This window comes from Astyanax mexicanus, chromosome 5 (genome assembly GCF_023375975.1).
Source record: "Astyanax mexicanus isolate ESR-SI-001 chromosome 5, AstMex3_surface, whole genome shotgun sequence".
In the NCBI taxonomy this organism is placed as follows: domain Eukaryota; kingdom Metazoa; phylum Chordata; class Actinopteri; order Characiformes; family Acestrorhamphidae; genus Astyanax; species Astyanax mexicanus.
This window is the reverse complement of record NC_064412.1, coordinates 41,451,776-41,466,719: the sequence shown is the minus strand read 5'-3', so window position 1 is coordinate 41,466,719 and position 14,944 is coordinate 41,451,776. Positions and strand designations below refer to the sequence as shown.

General features: G+C 37.2%; 1 protein-coding gene across 1 annotated transcript; it reads right to left on the bottom strand.

Moving 5' to 3' along the window:
• Nucleotides 1–4: 4 nt before the first annotated feature.
• On the bottom strand, nt 5–14,135 carry ndufs1 (NADH:ubiquinone oxidoreductase core subunit S1). The gene is made up of 19 exons (XM_007230848.4): nt 13,993–14,135; nt 12,483–12,563; nt 12,115–12,206; nt 11,668–11,775; nt 10,445–10,521; nt 10,268–10,349; nt 9,641–9,771; nt 8,639–8,824; nt 8,150–8,284; nt 7,440–7,554; nt 7,137–7,282; nt 5,059–5,187; nt 4,827–4,956; nt 3,887–4,047; nt 3,641–3,795; nt 3,239–3,414; nt 1,503–1,637; nt 1,345–1,417; nt 5–362 (listed from the first exon to the last, which is right to left on the bottom strand). Exons 2-19 carry the CDS (start codon nt 12,559–12,561, stop codon nt 271–273), a joined length of 2,202 nt encoding a protein of 733 aa, XP_007230910.1. The 5' UTR covers nt 12,562–12,563; nt 13,993–14,135; the 3' UTR covers nt 5–270.
• Between the last annotated feature and the right edge of the window lie 809 nt (nt 14,136–14,944).

Sequence of the window (14,944 nt, the reverse complement as noted above, 5' to 3'; positions counted from 1 at the left end):
GAGAAATGATCACAATACAGTTTTATTCATCATAAGAGCTTTCAATAACAAAGCAGTTCTCCCTTGATCTCAGTGCGGGAATTAAGTCTTTACAACAATCCTTTTAGAGTATTTAAATAAGAGTAGAATATACCCAGATGTTTCAACAGTAGGACTGACCAAGAGAAAAGGAGCACATTAGTGCCAAAACCTTGATGTTCTAACACGTATGTGTGTGAAAATAGTGGGAACCAGTTACTGGGGACAGTTAAGGGAGTGTGCGTCTGCGTTTTAGCAGATATCGGGTTCTTCAACTGCTGCTGCTCCCTCGGTCACAGCTTTTACACACTTGGCCATTGTCTGGGAAGCTCTGCTGATGGGGTCTATGAAGAAAGATTGTAAGAATGAGATTCAGAACAAACTCAAGTAAAATACAAAGTAATTGCACAGTAATTGAGCACTTTATTATGAAAACTCACAAATACTGGGTAGAGCCTCTCAAAACAGCCTTAATTACTTAGCTCTGGATTCTCTACCATATTCGAAACATTGCTTTGGGCAGTGTTCTTCAATTCTGGTCTTGATGCCCCCCTTGTCTGCACATTTTAAAGGCTTGCCTGCTTTAACACACCCAGTCTAACTTTGAAAGGGGTTGTTAATGAGCTAATCAGCTGTATTTGGTGTGCATGGGACATCGGGAGCATAACTGAAGAAACCAGGCTCTTTCCATGTTGACATAATCGCATAACACGTTCATGCAGCAAATGACTAGTTCTACTTTATCCTAAAAGTGTTCTTTTTGACCCTGCAGAGGTTTAGTGACTGGGATGGCAACAAAAGAACACTATCATTTTACTTTAATATGGTGCTATTATACTGGAAGTAACCAAGAGAAAATGGGCAAAGGGTAAAAAGGGTGCACTTGGTTAGCAACAATATTTATTATTATTGTTTGGGGTATTGAGTTTTATTGTGTGCCAAGAAAAGATACCCCACACTATTATACTGGTGCCAAATCATAAAAGTTTTATGAAAAGTTATTTTTTTTTGGCTCATACTATCCAATGCTAAAGTCCATGCCCACCGCAGCTTTGCGTTCTTGGCTGACAGAAGTGAAACCCAACATGGTCTTCTTCACCCTTCTGTGGTTCAGTCCGTTAAGGCTGAACTATACTTCTGCAATGACTCAACATAGTGTGTGTGTGTCTGCAAGTGTACAATGTGAAGGAGGGCCAATCAGAGTTGCTGTAGTATTTGTTGCTACAATGCCTAGTTATTGCAATTCTCCAGGCATTCTTCTAAGGAAAATGCACGTCAGGCTACAACAGAGAATACATGACTACATGGAGTAACATGATACTTTACCTGTCATGTAGAAGTCTTTCACAGAGAGCTGCGGAGGAACAAGAGGATCTGCGAGCAAGGATTGATTCACAGCCTGCCAGAAAATATGAAAAAAAATATCAGACTGCAATCAGTCTGTTCAGAAAACAGAATTAAAACAAGCACAAAAAGATACCAACCTTTGAGAGCTCATTGGCCTGTTTGAAGTAGTTGGCTTCCTCCACATCATCATAACGTACCAGGTTCGGGGCCACCTCTGCCAGCCTGTCCCTCACCTCCTCTAATGTGTCATAGGGCAGAGCAACTCCAGCCAGCTGTCATACATACAACAAACAGTGGATGAGTATTTGGTGTTTCTTATATCATGACTTAAAAATACCAGAAAATATATTTATCTGGCATACAGTTTACTGAGAAGAAACTACCCAAAAGTGTGTTTGAACATCAAACGCATTACAAAATGTAATACCTTAAATGTTCTAAAAAATGTAATCCGATTAGTTTTTTCTTCAGTGCACTACATCTGCTCTTTAGAAAGAGCTCCCCACTAGATTGTGGAACCTCTTTAAGAAATAGACTGCATATAGCCACAAGGGCATTAGTAAGGCCAAGTACTAAAGTGCCACTTCAGCTCATCCCAAAAAAAATGGACAGAACTCTGGCACTGCAGAGAAAGCAGATGCAGTAGCACTGATTGGGAATGGTGACTAAGCTAACGTGCAGCAGTTTAAAATTCTGCATCGATTAATATAGTTCTGAATTTACTAATATGAAGCAATTGGCAGAAATCTTTGGATATCTAGTGTACCTAAGAAACCAAACCAAAACAAACAAAATTAAACATTTGGCAAAATGCAGAATACCAAATGTTGAATGTTTCTTGCAGGTTATCATTTATTTTAGCACTTAGTAATAATAAAAAAATAATAAGTAACCAAAATAAATTGTTAGGTATAAATTATATTTATTTATTTGTGTTATTTTCATCTATCAAATGTTTGGTGCATCCCTAGTAGTGAAACACAGACACAAATTCTGATAAGGCGTTTTACCATAATAGGATGTTTTCCCAGTGAGAATTAAGCCCACTAAAAAGTGTGCATATGCATAATAAACACAAAATGCCAAGTGCCCCAAAAATCTGATTTTAAAAAGAGGACAGAGGAACCAAAGGCAAAAAAGTGACATTTTGGAGACTGTGAAGTAGAAGTCCTTGTATTAGAGGTTGAGGCAAGGAGGTATGTGTTGTTTGGTGGCCTAAGCCCACACAGGGCTGCAGCAGTTAATAATGATGGCTCCACAAATGTTTAGATTTAAACAGCTTGTTCAGCTATGCACAATTTCTAGGTTATTACCTGTAAGTGAACATTATATTGCTTTATTCCTTAACACTATTATCAGCCCATAACGTTTTCCTGTGGAGTATAATTTGTTGCTGCAACAACAATAATAATAGTGTAAAGATAATCGAATATATAAAGACAGAATAAGATATGGTACGTATTAATCTTTATACATGCTAGCAAAAATATATTTAATTTAAGTGTAAATCTTCCATAATCGTTCATTTTAAATCTTAATTTATGCGGTATGAACTAATATAATGCATAAGGATGGTTTGAGAATCTACTTGCAATTCTGTGCTTTACCACATGATGTCACTAATTTCTGCTCTCTCCGCAATCTTCTGAAGAATACGGACGCCTCAGTCCTTTCTTAAAAATTTATGTTTGTTTTCACAACAAGTATTTCTTTATAAATCTCGTGAGATGTTGCACGCACATCTCAGGCCTGTTTTTATGCATAGGCACTCTTTATAAATGAGCTCCCTGAACTGTACATCATTTTGAATGGAGATTTTCCGCTGAAAGAAAAGCAAACTTAGTCAGGAGAGACGTTCCTTAAGTGCAGATACCTCAGAGACAGCCCGCAGGATCTTCCAGTCTTCACGGGCCATGCCTGGAGCAGTAACTGCGACTCTGGTCTGCTGGGCACGCCCCTCTGTGTTCACATATGTGGCATTCTTCTCTGTATATGCTGCGCCAGGCAAGATGACATCAGCCATGGGAGCTCCCACATCGCCATGGTGGCCTGCATTAGTGATGAGAGACCACTGATCATATCAACTCCATCAAACACTTTTCAGGATTCAGACTAACTGTGCAAGACTTGTATTTGACCAACAGACACAAATACACAGATGAACACATACTGAGAAATGGGTTTTGGCTTTCCAAAGTTTCTCATAAGTAAACTACTCCTTACAGCTAGATAGCTTGGCATACATAAATTGTAGTAACAGTAGTGTAAGACTAACCTTGATAGATTATAAAGCTGTCTTTTGGTAAGTCTACTCTGGTGATGCAGCCAGCATCAGCTCCCAGCAGGAAAAGCACTTTAGGAGGGTTCTTCCTGATTGCCTCCACACCAGGTTTATAGCCCAGGTCCAGAGCTGCCACTTGGCTGGCCACTCTGGAGAGACGCGACAATAGAAATGTGAATTTATTAATATATAAAGTAAAAATGCAAGACAGTACAAACTGGGAGTATGAACTGGACTGACCTGTGCAGCACATTCAGGACCTTCCATCCCTCCTCCACCCCACTGCTGACACGAGCGTTCTGAGCAATTGTGGATACAGCGCTCAAGATAGCAGCACCATCTGCTCTCTGCAAACACGAGCTTCCCACCACCACCACTGGTCGCTTAGACTGGGCCAACACCTGACACAAAGAGGACAAGACTTTAGATCAGATGCTATTTGTTCAAACACAATTTCAGAGTACAAGGCAAAAAAAAAAACATTTTTAAGCTTAAGTGTTAAAACATTTTGTTGGATACAAACAGACGTTGGTATACGCAATCATATACAGTATAAAAATATTATCCGGAAAACAAGTGTGTCTGCACACCTGATTAACTAATCAGCTTATAAATAAGTCCTAAATCAGGGACCAGGATCGAGAAACACTGATAAAATTAGTTTGACTCGTGCTGTTATTTTAGGAGCACAATGAGTGGCAACCGAATTTACAGAAAATGTGCTAAATAGTGATATATATTGCTGTCAGGATATAAAAATAGATATAGTGGAATATACATTTTTTGTCATATCACAAATCCTTACTCTCTTTAATGTAGTGTGAAGCTGGTTAGTGTGTTTTTTTAAACACTGATGAAATCCGCAAAATACTCAGAGATGCGTATCATTTATTAGTCTGGTTAAATCAGTTGCATACCTAATTTAAAAAATAAGTCCAGAATTGTACTTTATGTCTTTACCAGACAGGTATTAAGATTTTACACAACATTTTTTAATAATTAAAAAAAAACAACAACACTATAACCTACATTTAGTCTAGGGGTCTACTAGAAGTCATTTTTAGATGGGGGTTTCAAATCTTCATTGAACATGCTGTGTAGACCAAGACTAGTCTTAATCCTTGTCTGCTAAACTGATCCTATATGTTTTAGGAAACAAATATATTTGCTGCAATGCTACCTGGCAGAATTGGTGCTTTCCAGCAGCAATTTCCTGCAGCACCTGAGTGGAATCCCCCAGATGGTTGTAAGTATAGCTGAGATCCACCTCATGACCCACTAAAGCAACCTGCAGCTCATTATGAAGCCAACTAGAAACAAAAAAATGAGAGACAAGGATATTTATTAATACGGTAACACTGGATTAATGTGCTTTGTCTGCACTGTTAATGTTCAGTTTAACCATCACCCACCTCTTACGAACACGTGCGTTGAAGAGCGGAGCCTCGTAGCGTGGGTTTGTCCCAATCAGGAGCAGCAAATCACACTCCTCAATACCAGCAATGCGGGAGTTCATAAGGTAATTAGAGCGCAGGTCAGTCCTGAGAGAGTTGTAGGGGTTGGAGAGAGAAATAGTTTAATGTGCATCACATACAAACTTATGATGAATGGAATATAATGGAAAATAAAAAAAAACAAAAAAAAAATGATTAAATCATATCTATATATTTTAATATAATAATTATTAATATATTGAATTATACAGTGCATCCGGAAAGTATTCATAGCGCTTCACTTTTTGTTACGTTACAGCCTTACTCCAAATTGTATTTTATTAATCTCTTTTCTTCAAAAATCTACCTTTTTATGACCATGTGAAAAAAGGTTTTCTTGAGAGTTCGAAAATTTATTAAGAATAAAAAACTACGAAATCACATTTACGTAAGTATTCACAGCCTTCGCCATGAAGCTCAAAATTGAGCTCAGATGCATCCTGTTTCCACTGATCATCCTTGAGATGTTTCTACAGCTTAAATTGAGTCCACCTGTGGGAAATCCAGTTGATTGGACATGATTTGGAAAGGCACACACCTGTCTATATAAGGTCCCACAGTTGACTGCATGTCAGAGCACAAACACCTAGCATGAAGTCAAAGGAATTGTCTGTAGACCTCCGAGACAAAATTGTCTCGAGGCACAAATCTGGGGATGTTCTGCTGCTTTGAAGGTCCCAATGAGCACAGTGACCTCTATCATTCGTAAACGGAAGAAGTTTGGAACCACCAGGACTCTTCCTAGAGCTGGCCGGCCGTCTAAATTGAGCGATCAGGGAAGAAGGGTCTTGGTCAGGGAGGTGACTAAGAACCTGATGGTCACTCTGTCAGAGTTCCAGCGTTCCTCCGTGGAGAGGGGAGAACCTTGCAGAAGGACAACCATCTCTGCAACAATCCACCAATCAGGCCTGTATGGCAGAGTGGCCAGACGAAAGCCACTCCTTAGTAAAAGGCACAAGGCAGCCTGTCTGGAATTTGCCAAAAGGCACCTGAAGGACTCTCAGACCATGAGAAACAAAATTCTCTGGTCTGAGGAGACAAAGATTGAACTCTTTGGTGTGAATGCCAGGCGTCATGTTTGGAGGAAACCAGGCACTGCTCATCACGATGCCAATACCATCCCTACAGTCAAGCATGGTGGTGGCAGCATCATGCTATGGGGATGTTTTTCAGCAGCAGGAACTGGCAGACTAGTCAGGATAGAGGGAAAGATGAATGCAGCAATGTACAGAGAAATCCTGGATGAAAACCTGCTCCAGAGCGCTCTTGACCTCAGACTGGGGCGACGGTTCATTTTTCAGCAGGACAACGATCCGAAGCACACAGCCAAGATCTCAAAGGAGTGGCTTCAGGACCACTCTCTGAATGTCCCGGAGTGGCTCAGCCAGAGCCCAGACTTGAATCAGATTGAACATCACTCAACAGACGTCTCCCATCCAACCAAATGGAGCTTCAGAGGTACTACAAAGAAGAATGGGCAAAACTGCCTAAAGAGAGGTGTGCCAAGCTTGTGGCATCAAATCCAAAAAGACTTGAGGCTGTAGTTGCTGCCAAAGGAGGTTCAACAAAGTATTAAGCAAATGCTGTGAATTCTTATGTAAATATGGTTTTCTTTGTTTTTTAATTTTAATACATTTTCAAAACTCTTAAGAAAACGTTTTTCACATGGTCATTACGATGTATTTTGTGTAGAATTTTGAGGAAAGAGATTAATATAATACAATTTGGAATAAGGCTGTAATGTAACAAAATGTGGAAAAAGTGAAGCGCTGTGAATACTTTTAGGATGCACTGTATGTTTGAGTTCTGGTTGCCAGATTAATTTTGTGTGATAATGCATCAACATTTACAGAACTACTTATTATGGCTGCGCATTGCTTGTAAGTTTTTTTTTTTGTAATCCCTCGTTCTCCCCACTTCTCCTGTGCAACTATTTTGCTTTCAGGAAATGAACTTTTCTAGTTTACTTATGTGAAGCAGCAGCCGACAGAACTCACCCAGCTCCAGCCGTAGGGAAGACCTCCTCTGTGCAAAGCGCCTCACTGTCCAGTTTGTTCAGCAGATCTTTCAGGGCCACCAGAGCCTCTGCATCTACCATCCCACCAGCAATGGCTGCTACCTCAGACTTCTGGACCCCCTGAAGCTGCAAATGCATTCACATGCATTAAAAACAGGCATGATTAAAAAAATATATACTGTCTTTTTTACTGAAACGACAAGAACAAGTAGCAAGGCTTACAACTATCAGCATCAATATTTTTAACAATATATTTTGTCAAATAGTGCAGCAAGATACTTACCATTGCAGCAACACGGGTGAGAGCATCCTCCCAGGTAGTCTGCACCAGCTGACCACTGGAATCCTTTACCATGGGCTGGGTCAAACGCTGCCGCTTCAGCCCGTCATAAGCAAACCTTAAAAAAAAAAAAGAGAGAACATTAGAAAATTTAAAAAAAAAAGAAATTTGATACACAAACTTTAATTATTGTAAAGGCCCTTTTAGTAGTCTGTCAGTTTCGATTTCAGTGTGAAAGTGATTATTAATATAAAAGGGCCTTAATGTTATTCACACTGCAGCGATGCAGCATCGCAGTCAATCACTTTCTTTGCCATTTACTCGCCACGTTTGGGCGTCGCCCATCTGCCACCAGCAAGAGAGTAGAGTTGTAGTTCAGAGCTGTGTTCGAATGAGACGCTGTTATTTTTTTTTTTATCACCTAGTGAAACCTGCTTTAAAAAAAAGAAATCCAGCTCAAGACCAGTTGGTCATACGCCTCTGTAATCAAACTGCGAGGTATTGTAGAGCACAGAAAAGCCTGAAATAGCTGTAAAAAGGTTCTACTCCAATTTCTCACATTGTACTTCAGCCTGTGGCTTGTGTGGTGACAAAGCCCTGTCTGTGTTGCGCTGATTGGCTACCGCCTCCACAGAATACAGTGAGAGGTGGGGCAAAAAAAGCTTTGCGTTACTGCAGTGTAAAAATACCGTAAGACGTAGGTTTTTGCTCACCTGGTCTTGTCCGAGATCCACTCCTCATTGACCTCTTCATTCAGACGAGGCAGGATCCTCATTACCTCTCCACCCCTTGTGCTCACCACAATATTAGAGCCCACTGCATCCAGCACATCAATGGATTCTGTCTTCCTGTTGACAAAAGTATAAAATATAAGGCACAATTTGTTGAAGCTGGTTTGCTAAGAGGACTACATTATTTAAAACCTCTGACTATTTTGTGATAGTTTCAAGATTTTAAAAATCCATATGCTGACAATGTTAAGGGATATTTGTTTATATGATTTTGTGATTGTACTTCTGCAACAAAACAATCTTGAAATCAATAAAATATTTTTCAGTGTTTTCATATAGGCAATAATATCGCTACAATCAGACCATTCCTGCAACGATTACCTAAAATATTGTGATATGATATTAGGGCCATATCGCCCGTGCCCTAACCCTGACAGCATAAGTACTTAACACTCACACACTCAATTTTACCTGGTTTCCCAGGGTCGCGATGTGAAAGCGTAGGGTTTAGAGGTCAGCGCTCCCACAGGACAAACATCAATCACGTTTCCTGACATTTCAGACATGAACATTTTCTCTACATAAGTGCCGATCTGCATGCTGTTTCCACGTCCGGTGGTGCCCAAATCCTCCACACCTGCAATCTCACTGGCAAAGCTGGAACAAATTACAGTAACACAACAAATCAGGCAATACATTCTGTGATTTACTTGACATCATACAGACTTTTGGGAACAGAACCCTGTGGGACTACACAAAACAAATTCATAATAATTACTGTATTATGATTAATAGCTGAATGATTGACTAATGGAGCTTAGAATAACTTTTAGGATGATACTTGTTCATAACTAATCTTGCATTAAAAAGTTCATTGCTCTTTAAAAGTAATGTGTAAATGTACTATTATGCTATTGTATTTTCATATACTTTCAGTAGATTATATTAGTGGCATAATTACAGAATGTAGGTGTACTGAGTTAGTTCTTGAGAAAAAGTAGCTCCTTTTAAGAGTGTGTTTTTGCTTTTAAACATCTGTTCTTACCATATTAACAATCCAAACACTTTAATTAAATGTTTTATTTTCCATATAACACATTCTGACCTGATTTCTAAAACAACAGTTCTACATTAAGATTTTAACCTTAAAATATTTACAGCATGTGCCCACAGTAAGAAAAACATGAATGCCCTGCTCCCTGAATTTATCTGATTTAATTGTTTATTTGTCCTCAAAATTCAGAAATGTGTCAGGGCTCTTATGGTTTGAAATGAAAACAATATTGGTTACAGCGTTTATTTCTGCAGCAATATATTGTTGCATAATTGCTAATCATGACAGGCCTGTCATAAATTAAAAAAACCTTTATAACTGGTCACATATTATATTATAAATGTATGTATCATACACTATAATAATAAGTAAGAGATGGACAAGTCAGTGAGGCCAGTAAAACATTTAGGTTCACTTACCGAACACAACGTGTGCACTGAATGCAGCGTGTCATGATTGTTTTGATGAGTGGACCCATGTTCTTGTCCTCCACAGCTCTCTTTCCTTCAGTGAATCGACTTCTGTCTGACCCGAACATCATCGACTGATCCTGCAATCAGACACCAGCATTTAATGTATAAAATGTTTAAAAATGTTACCTACCCCTGTACAGAACTTCAAAATACACCTGAAAAAACACTGTATGTCCAAATGTTTGTGGATACCCGGTCTAATGAATTCATTCAGCTACTTTAGGTTGCACCTATTGCTGATACAACTGTGCAAATGCACACAAATATACAGCTTTTCTAGTCCCTGCAGAAGTGCTGCCAATGGAACAGGACTTTCTGAGGCAGATTAACACTAGGCATGGGCTAGAGGGGTACAGTGGAACTGTGTTGTCTGGAATACTTTTAGATGGGATGTGTTGGGAAGTTGAGGTGGAGATCAACATCCAAAATCTAGTAGAAAATCTTCCATGAACAGGAAAAACAGTTACTCCAACAAAAGCAGGACAAACACTGTCCTTGATTTCAAAAGAAACTATCAATAAGCAGGTGTCCCAACACTTCTGTCCATACAGTGTAGCTTAAAAACTTTCCTACCTGCAAGTCACACTCTCCTCCTTGATCACAAATTGGACAGTCAAGAGGGTGATTGGCAAGAAGAAACTCCATGACTCCCTCTCTACCAAATACAGTAAATTAAACCAATGAATAAAAAAACATCAAATTATAATAGAGCAAGTACTTGTATGTAAAATAAGATAAGCCTCAACAAACCTGGCCTTGCGAGTCTTCTCAGAGTTTGTAAGAATGTTCCATCCCTTCATGACAGGCATAGCACAAGCTGCCACAGGCTACCAACAAAAGGCAAGAGATATTTTTAAAAGAAGATAATGTTGTGAATAAGGATGGAAATCACAGAGTATCTCACAATACGTTATTACAATACTTTGCACATGAAAACAATGATATTACGATACTGTGATTCTGTGGTACTTGATATATCACAATACTATACATCTGTGTTGCTGAACAGGATAAAATACTAAATAAGCAAATATCAGGAATTATGGCTATATTAAACAGTATGAAAAGTACAACAAAGTACATAGATTAGCTTGCTCGTGTTTCATTAACACATTCCCACACCCACCCAAGTGTGGCATTCTTATTGCAATTTTGTAAAATAGCCATTAAGTGCCATAAATTAGAACAGTTGTGCAACTGTTAAAATGTCTAGGTAGAGCACACTAGAATTACACTACACTAAAATCTTTTCAAACCGCGTAACATAAGCATACAGAAAAAAAGCAAAACATAAAATATCCATAATTGAGTATTGAGAACGTATGGAAAGCAAAAAACGGCAAGATTGATCGCCACATCAATATTTTATACAACACCTAGTTGTGTGACAGTACTTCACCAGAACGGCTCTAAGTAATAATCAGCAATAGTAAATAACAGGCCTGTCAGCTGGCAAACTCTTATATAACAATTTATAATAATTTAGAGAAAAAGTTGTAAAGACATGCACAAACACTAGAAAATGGACTGAATCAACTCTACTCTACTATAATGTGCCTTTTAAATGGTAAAGACTCATTTACTGGCATTTACTCATGATGATTTTCCAGCAGTTTAACAATTTCTGCATTTTTTTCTCCTTCCATATGGATATTTGTGAGAGTACATAAAACACAATACTGAAACACAAACTTTGTTTTGGTGTCAAAACTATAAATGTTCCTACCACAAAAAAGCTGATTTTTGCAAAGTTTAGCCAAACTCATATTAAACCACTGGTGTGTATATTAACAATACTGCTGATGTGACAACTGCCAGCTATTAACTACGACTGCAACTAAATATTTTTGTGGTAGGCCAAACAGATTATTATTATTTTTTGGTCAGTAGATTAGACAATTGCATGCCCTGAGTCTGCTTAAGTATATCTGCAAATGCTACAGTAGTTTCCTTAAGACTTAAGAAAATATTACCTTTGGCGCTCGCTCAATCTCCACCAAACACATCCGGCAGTTTCCTGCCACAGACAGGCGTTCGTGGTAGCAGAAACGAGGAATCTGCACACCAACTTTTTCACAAGCCTGAGTAAACAGAATTAAAAGACTAAAGATGGCTTACATGTTTAAATACATTTACTGTCATTACACAAAGTAACATATTAATAAGATTAAAATGAAGTGCATGAAGGAATATACAAGTTTTATGTGCAGTGTGGTAAGCAATTGTGCAAAGGTTCCTTGTTAATAATTCACTACCAAATTGAACCATATTTTGCAGCCCAATTTGCTCTCATAAAAATGTTAATATTCCAATTCCAAGAGAAGGAAAACAGCTAAGAAACAATAAAATGTTAAAACAATAAAATGTATTACATTTTTGAACAATAAGGACTACTGTGTGTTTACACTATAAGTCATTACCTGAAGTACAGTGGTCCCAGGTTCCACCATTACAGGCTTTCCATCTACAAACACTTCCACCATATTACTTGAGGCCCGAACAGATGTCCTCACTGTAACCAAGAAGTAATTTGTGTTATATCTCAGTTAGTGCTTCACATTTCTTGCAGTTATGCAGGAAGAAAATTTAGATATAGATTACACAGGTCATTACTCCTGTAATGACATCATACATATTAAAAACTTTAAAAAGAGAGTTAACTTAGATCATGTCTCTGGACCAAATTATTAAGATTCAGAACACTTCAGCGTGTGTCAGTACAGTAGTTGTATTAGCAACAATTACTGCCATCACTTCTTCAACTTATATGACATATGTACAGGCTTACCATTGCTAGAGGAGGTGAGGCACCCTTTGGAGTGGGCAGCCCCAGCCAGGGCTCGGCCAACTGCTGGAAAACGCAACATGACTGCAGAAAAAAATATGAAACATATAAATAACTAATAATATATAAAACACAGGCCAATATAAAGTATCAAGACAAAAAATATATATATTTAGAAATATAAACCATTCCTTCTATTTAACAAACTGCTTGTCATTTTATAAATCATTCTGTTATTTTAACAATTTGTTCTGTCAACGTAATATTCAATACACCATCTTAGAGAGGACAATTTAGTTAAGTTACAAAGTTTGTCACATACATAGTCATACATGGCACAACTGGTATGCATGCGAAATGCTTTAACAACTGCCCACTAATTTAAAACACAGAAGACACAAGAAAAAATATATAAAATATAGAGCATAAAAGAGCAGAGATGTCAAAAACAATAAAACCAACAACACAGAGATATTGCTAACATTTTACGATACAACGTACATTAATAGTACTCGCAAGAGTGTATTTATTAGTTAAAATAATGTTAATCATTCACAATACAACATTCACAAAATTCTTTGCATTTAAATGGAATGTTTAACAATGTCTTAACTAGTGTCTATTAATAACTAGTGGAGACGTTATTTAACCTTTTATCAATGTTTATTACTGTTCTAAGTACTGTTAATTGATGTAGTCATATATATTAATATAATAATATAGACGTTATAAGGAGTGAAGAAAAGATATGTACACTAAATTTAAACAGTACAGAAATGATAACTGAGGGAACGACCTGTATAATCCACGGTACATTTTATTCGATGAGGGAACAATGTCGTATTTAAAAGGGAACAGTTTTAGCTTGTAAATACTGAATTTCTAACTTGACACTTCAGGGTCTCCGTAGGTCAAGGGCTGCAGTTGTGTCTAATTCAGCTAGCTATATTATCCCGAACATTAGGATATGAACACCACTTGCAACAGCTGTGTGAACTAAGATGGACGATAAAACAAACACATATACAATAAACTCATATATGTAGATTTTTAGTTTAACACATCTAGCTGGTACTATAAGCTGTGACTTTATGCAGGCAGTAAAACCAGCTGTGAGACACTTTCAGCTAAACTGACTAGCTAACCTACATAACTACATGGCCATGGGTTGTAAACAATAATAATTAAAACGAATAAAGTGCATGTTAAGAAGAGAACCGTGGTACAGTCAATCCTGAAGACCACAGAGAAAGTGTAAATCACAGCCTGTAGAAATCCTGGAGCCACTAACAGAATGTGAGCGTTTGGTAGAGACAGGTTACGTTAGCGGAGAAGCTAACGTTAGCAGTAGCTAACGCTGCACTGCTGGTCAAACCAAGGACAGGGGGAACATTTTCTCTATTTACAGTTCTGCGAGTTCACTGAGCCTTTTCCCTTTCAGATATACATAAACTACAAGCTCAAACATCTTACAGCCTCTAAAGAAAGCTAAACTCATGTAGTTTTTACTCACCTTGGCGCTATTTGGCCTTCTAGACCAGAACAGCGGAACTGTAGTCAGAGCGTCCAGTTACGCAGGAGTTTTCGGAGGACTTCGGCTGTGCTGACGGAAATAGCCGAAGTAGTTCGATAAGAGAAAACGACCCAAAAATATATTGTATATATTCCAATTATTAAACAATAAACGGAGCTATTTTATTAAGTAAAATTAGAATGTAACTAAAACATATATTTCAGTTAAAATATATAATGCTACACAATATTTTTTTCGCTTTTGCCATAACCCATTACGTCACATCCGTTTCTGTTTTTCTTTCATGAGACACCAAAAATAAAAAAATCTAAAATCTTATCAAAGTATTACTTGATTGTGTTTTTTATTATTATTATTATTATTATTATTATTATTATTATTATTATTATTATTATTATTATTATTATTATTATTATTATTGCGTAATATTTGCATTTTATTATTTATTTAGTTTAATTCCTATCCATAGTTTATCTATATTTTATACCTTAAATGTCATCATATTTTATTTATTATTGTTATAATTTTAGGTGCATGTATTATTTTTCTATCTATGTAACAAAAAACTGACACAAAAAAGGCATGCAAAAAAAGATTTAGAGACTTATGTCAAAATAACAAATTTGCATGTCAAAATAATGGCTTACTGTCTTATAATGAAGAAGTATCGCACAATTACCAATTTAGTATGTCAAAATAATGATTTATTAAAAATATTCTTTATTACAAAATATCGATAAAGTATGTCAAAGTATATAGATAACTAGTATGTCAAAATAACCCCTTAGTATCTTAAAATAATTTAGTATGTCAAAATAATGACTTACCTCAAAATAATGAGGTAGCTTTTTTAAATAATTATATATAATTATATATATTAGTCTATATTCTAGATAGTTTGTTATTTTGGTTATTTGAACAAAAAAGGTCC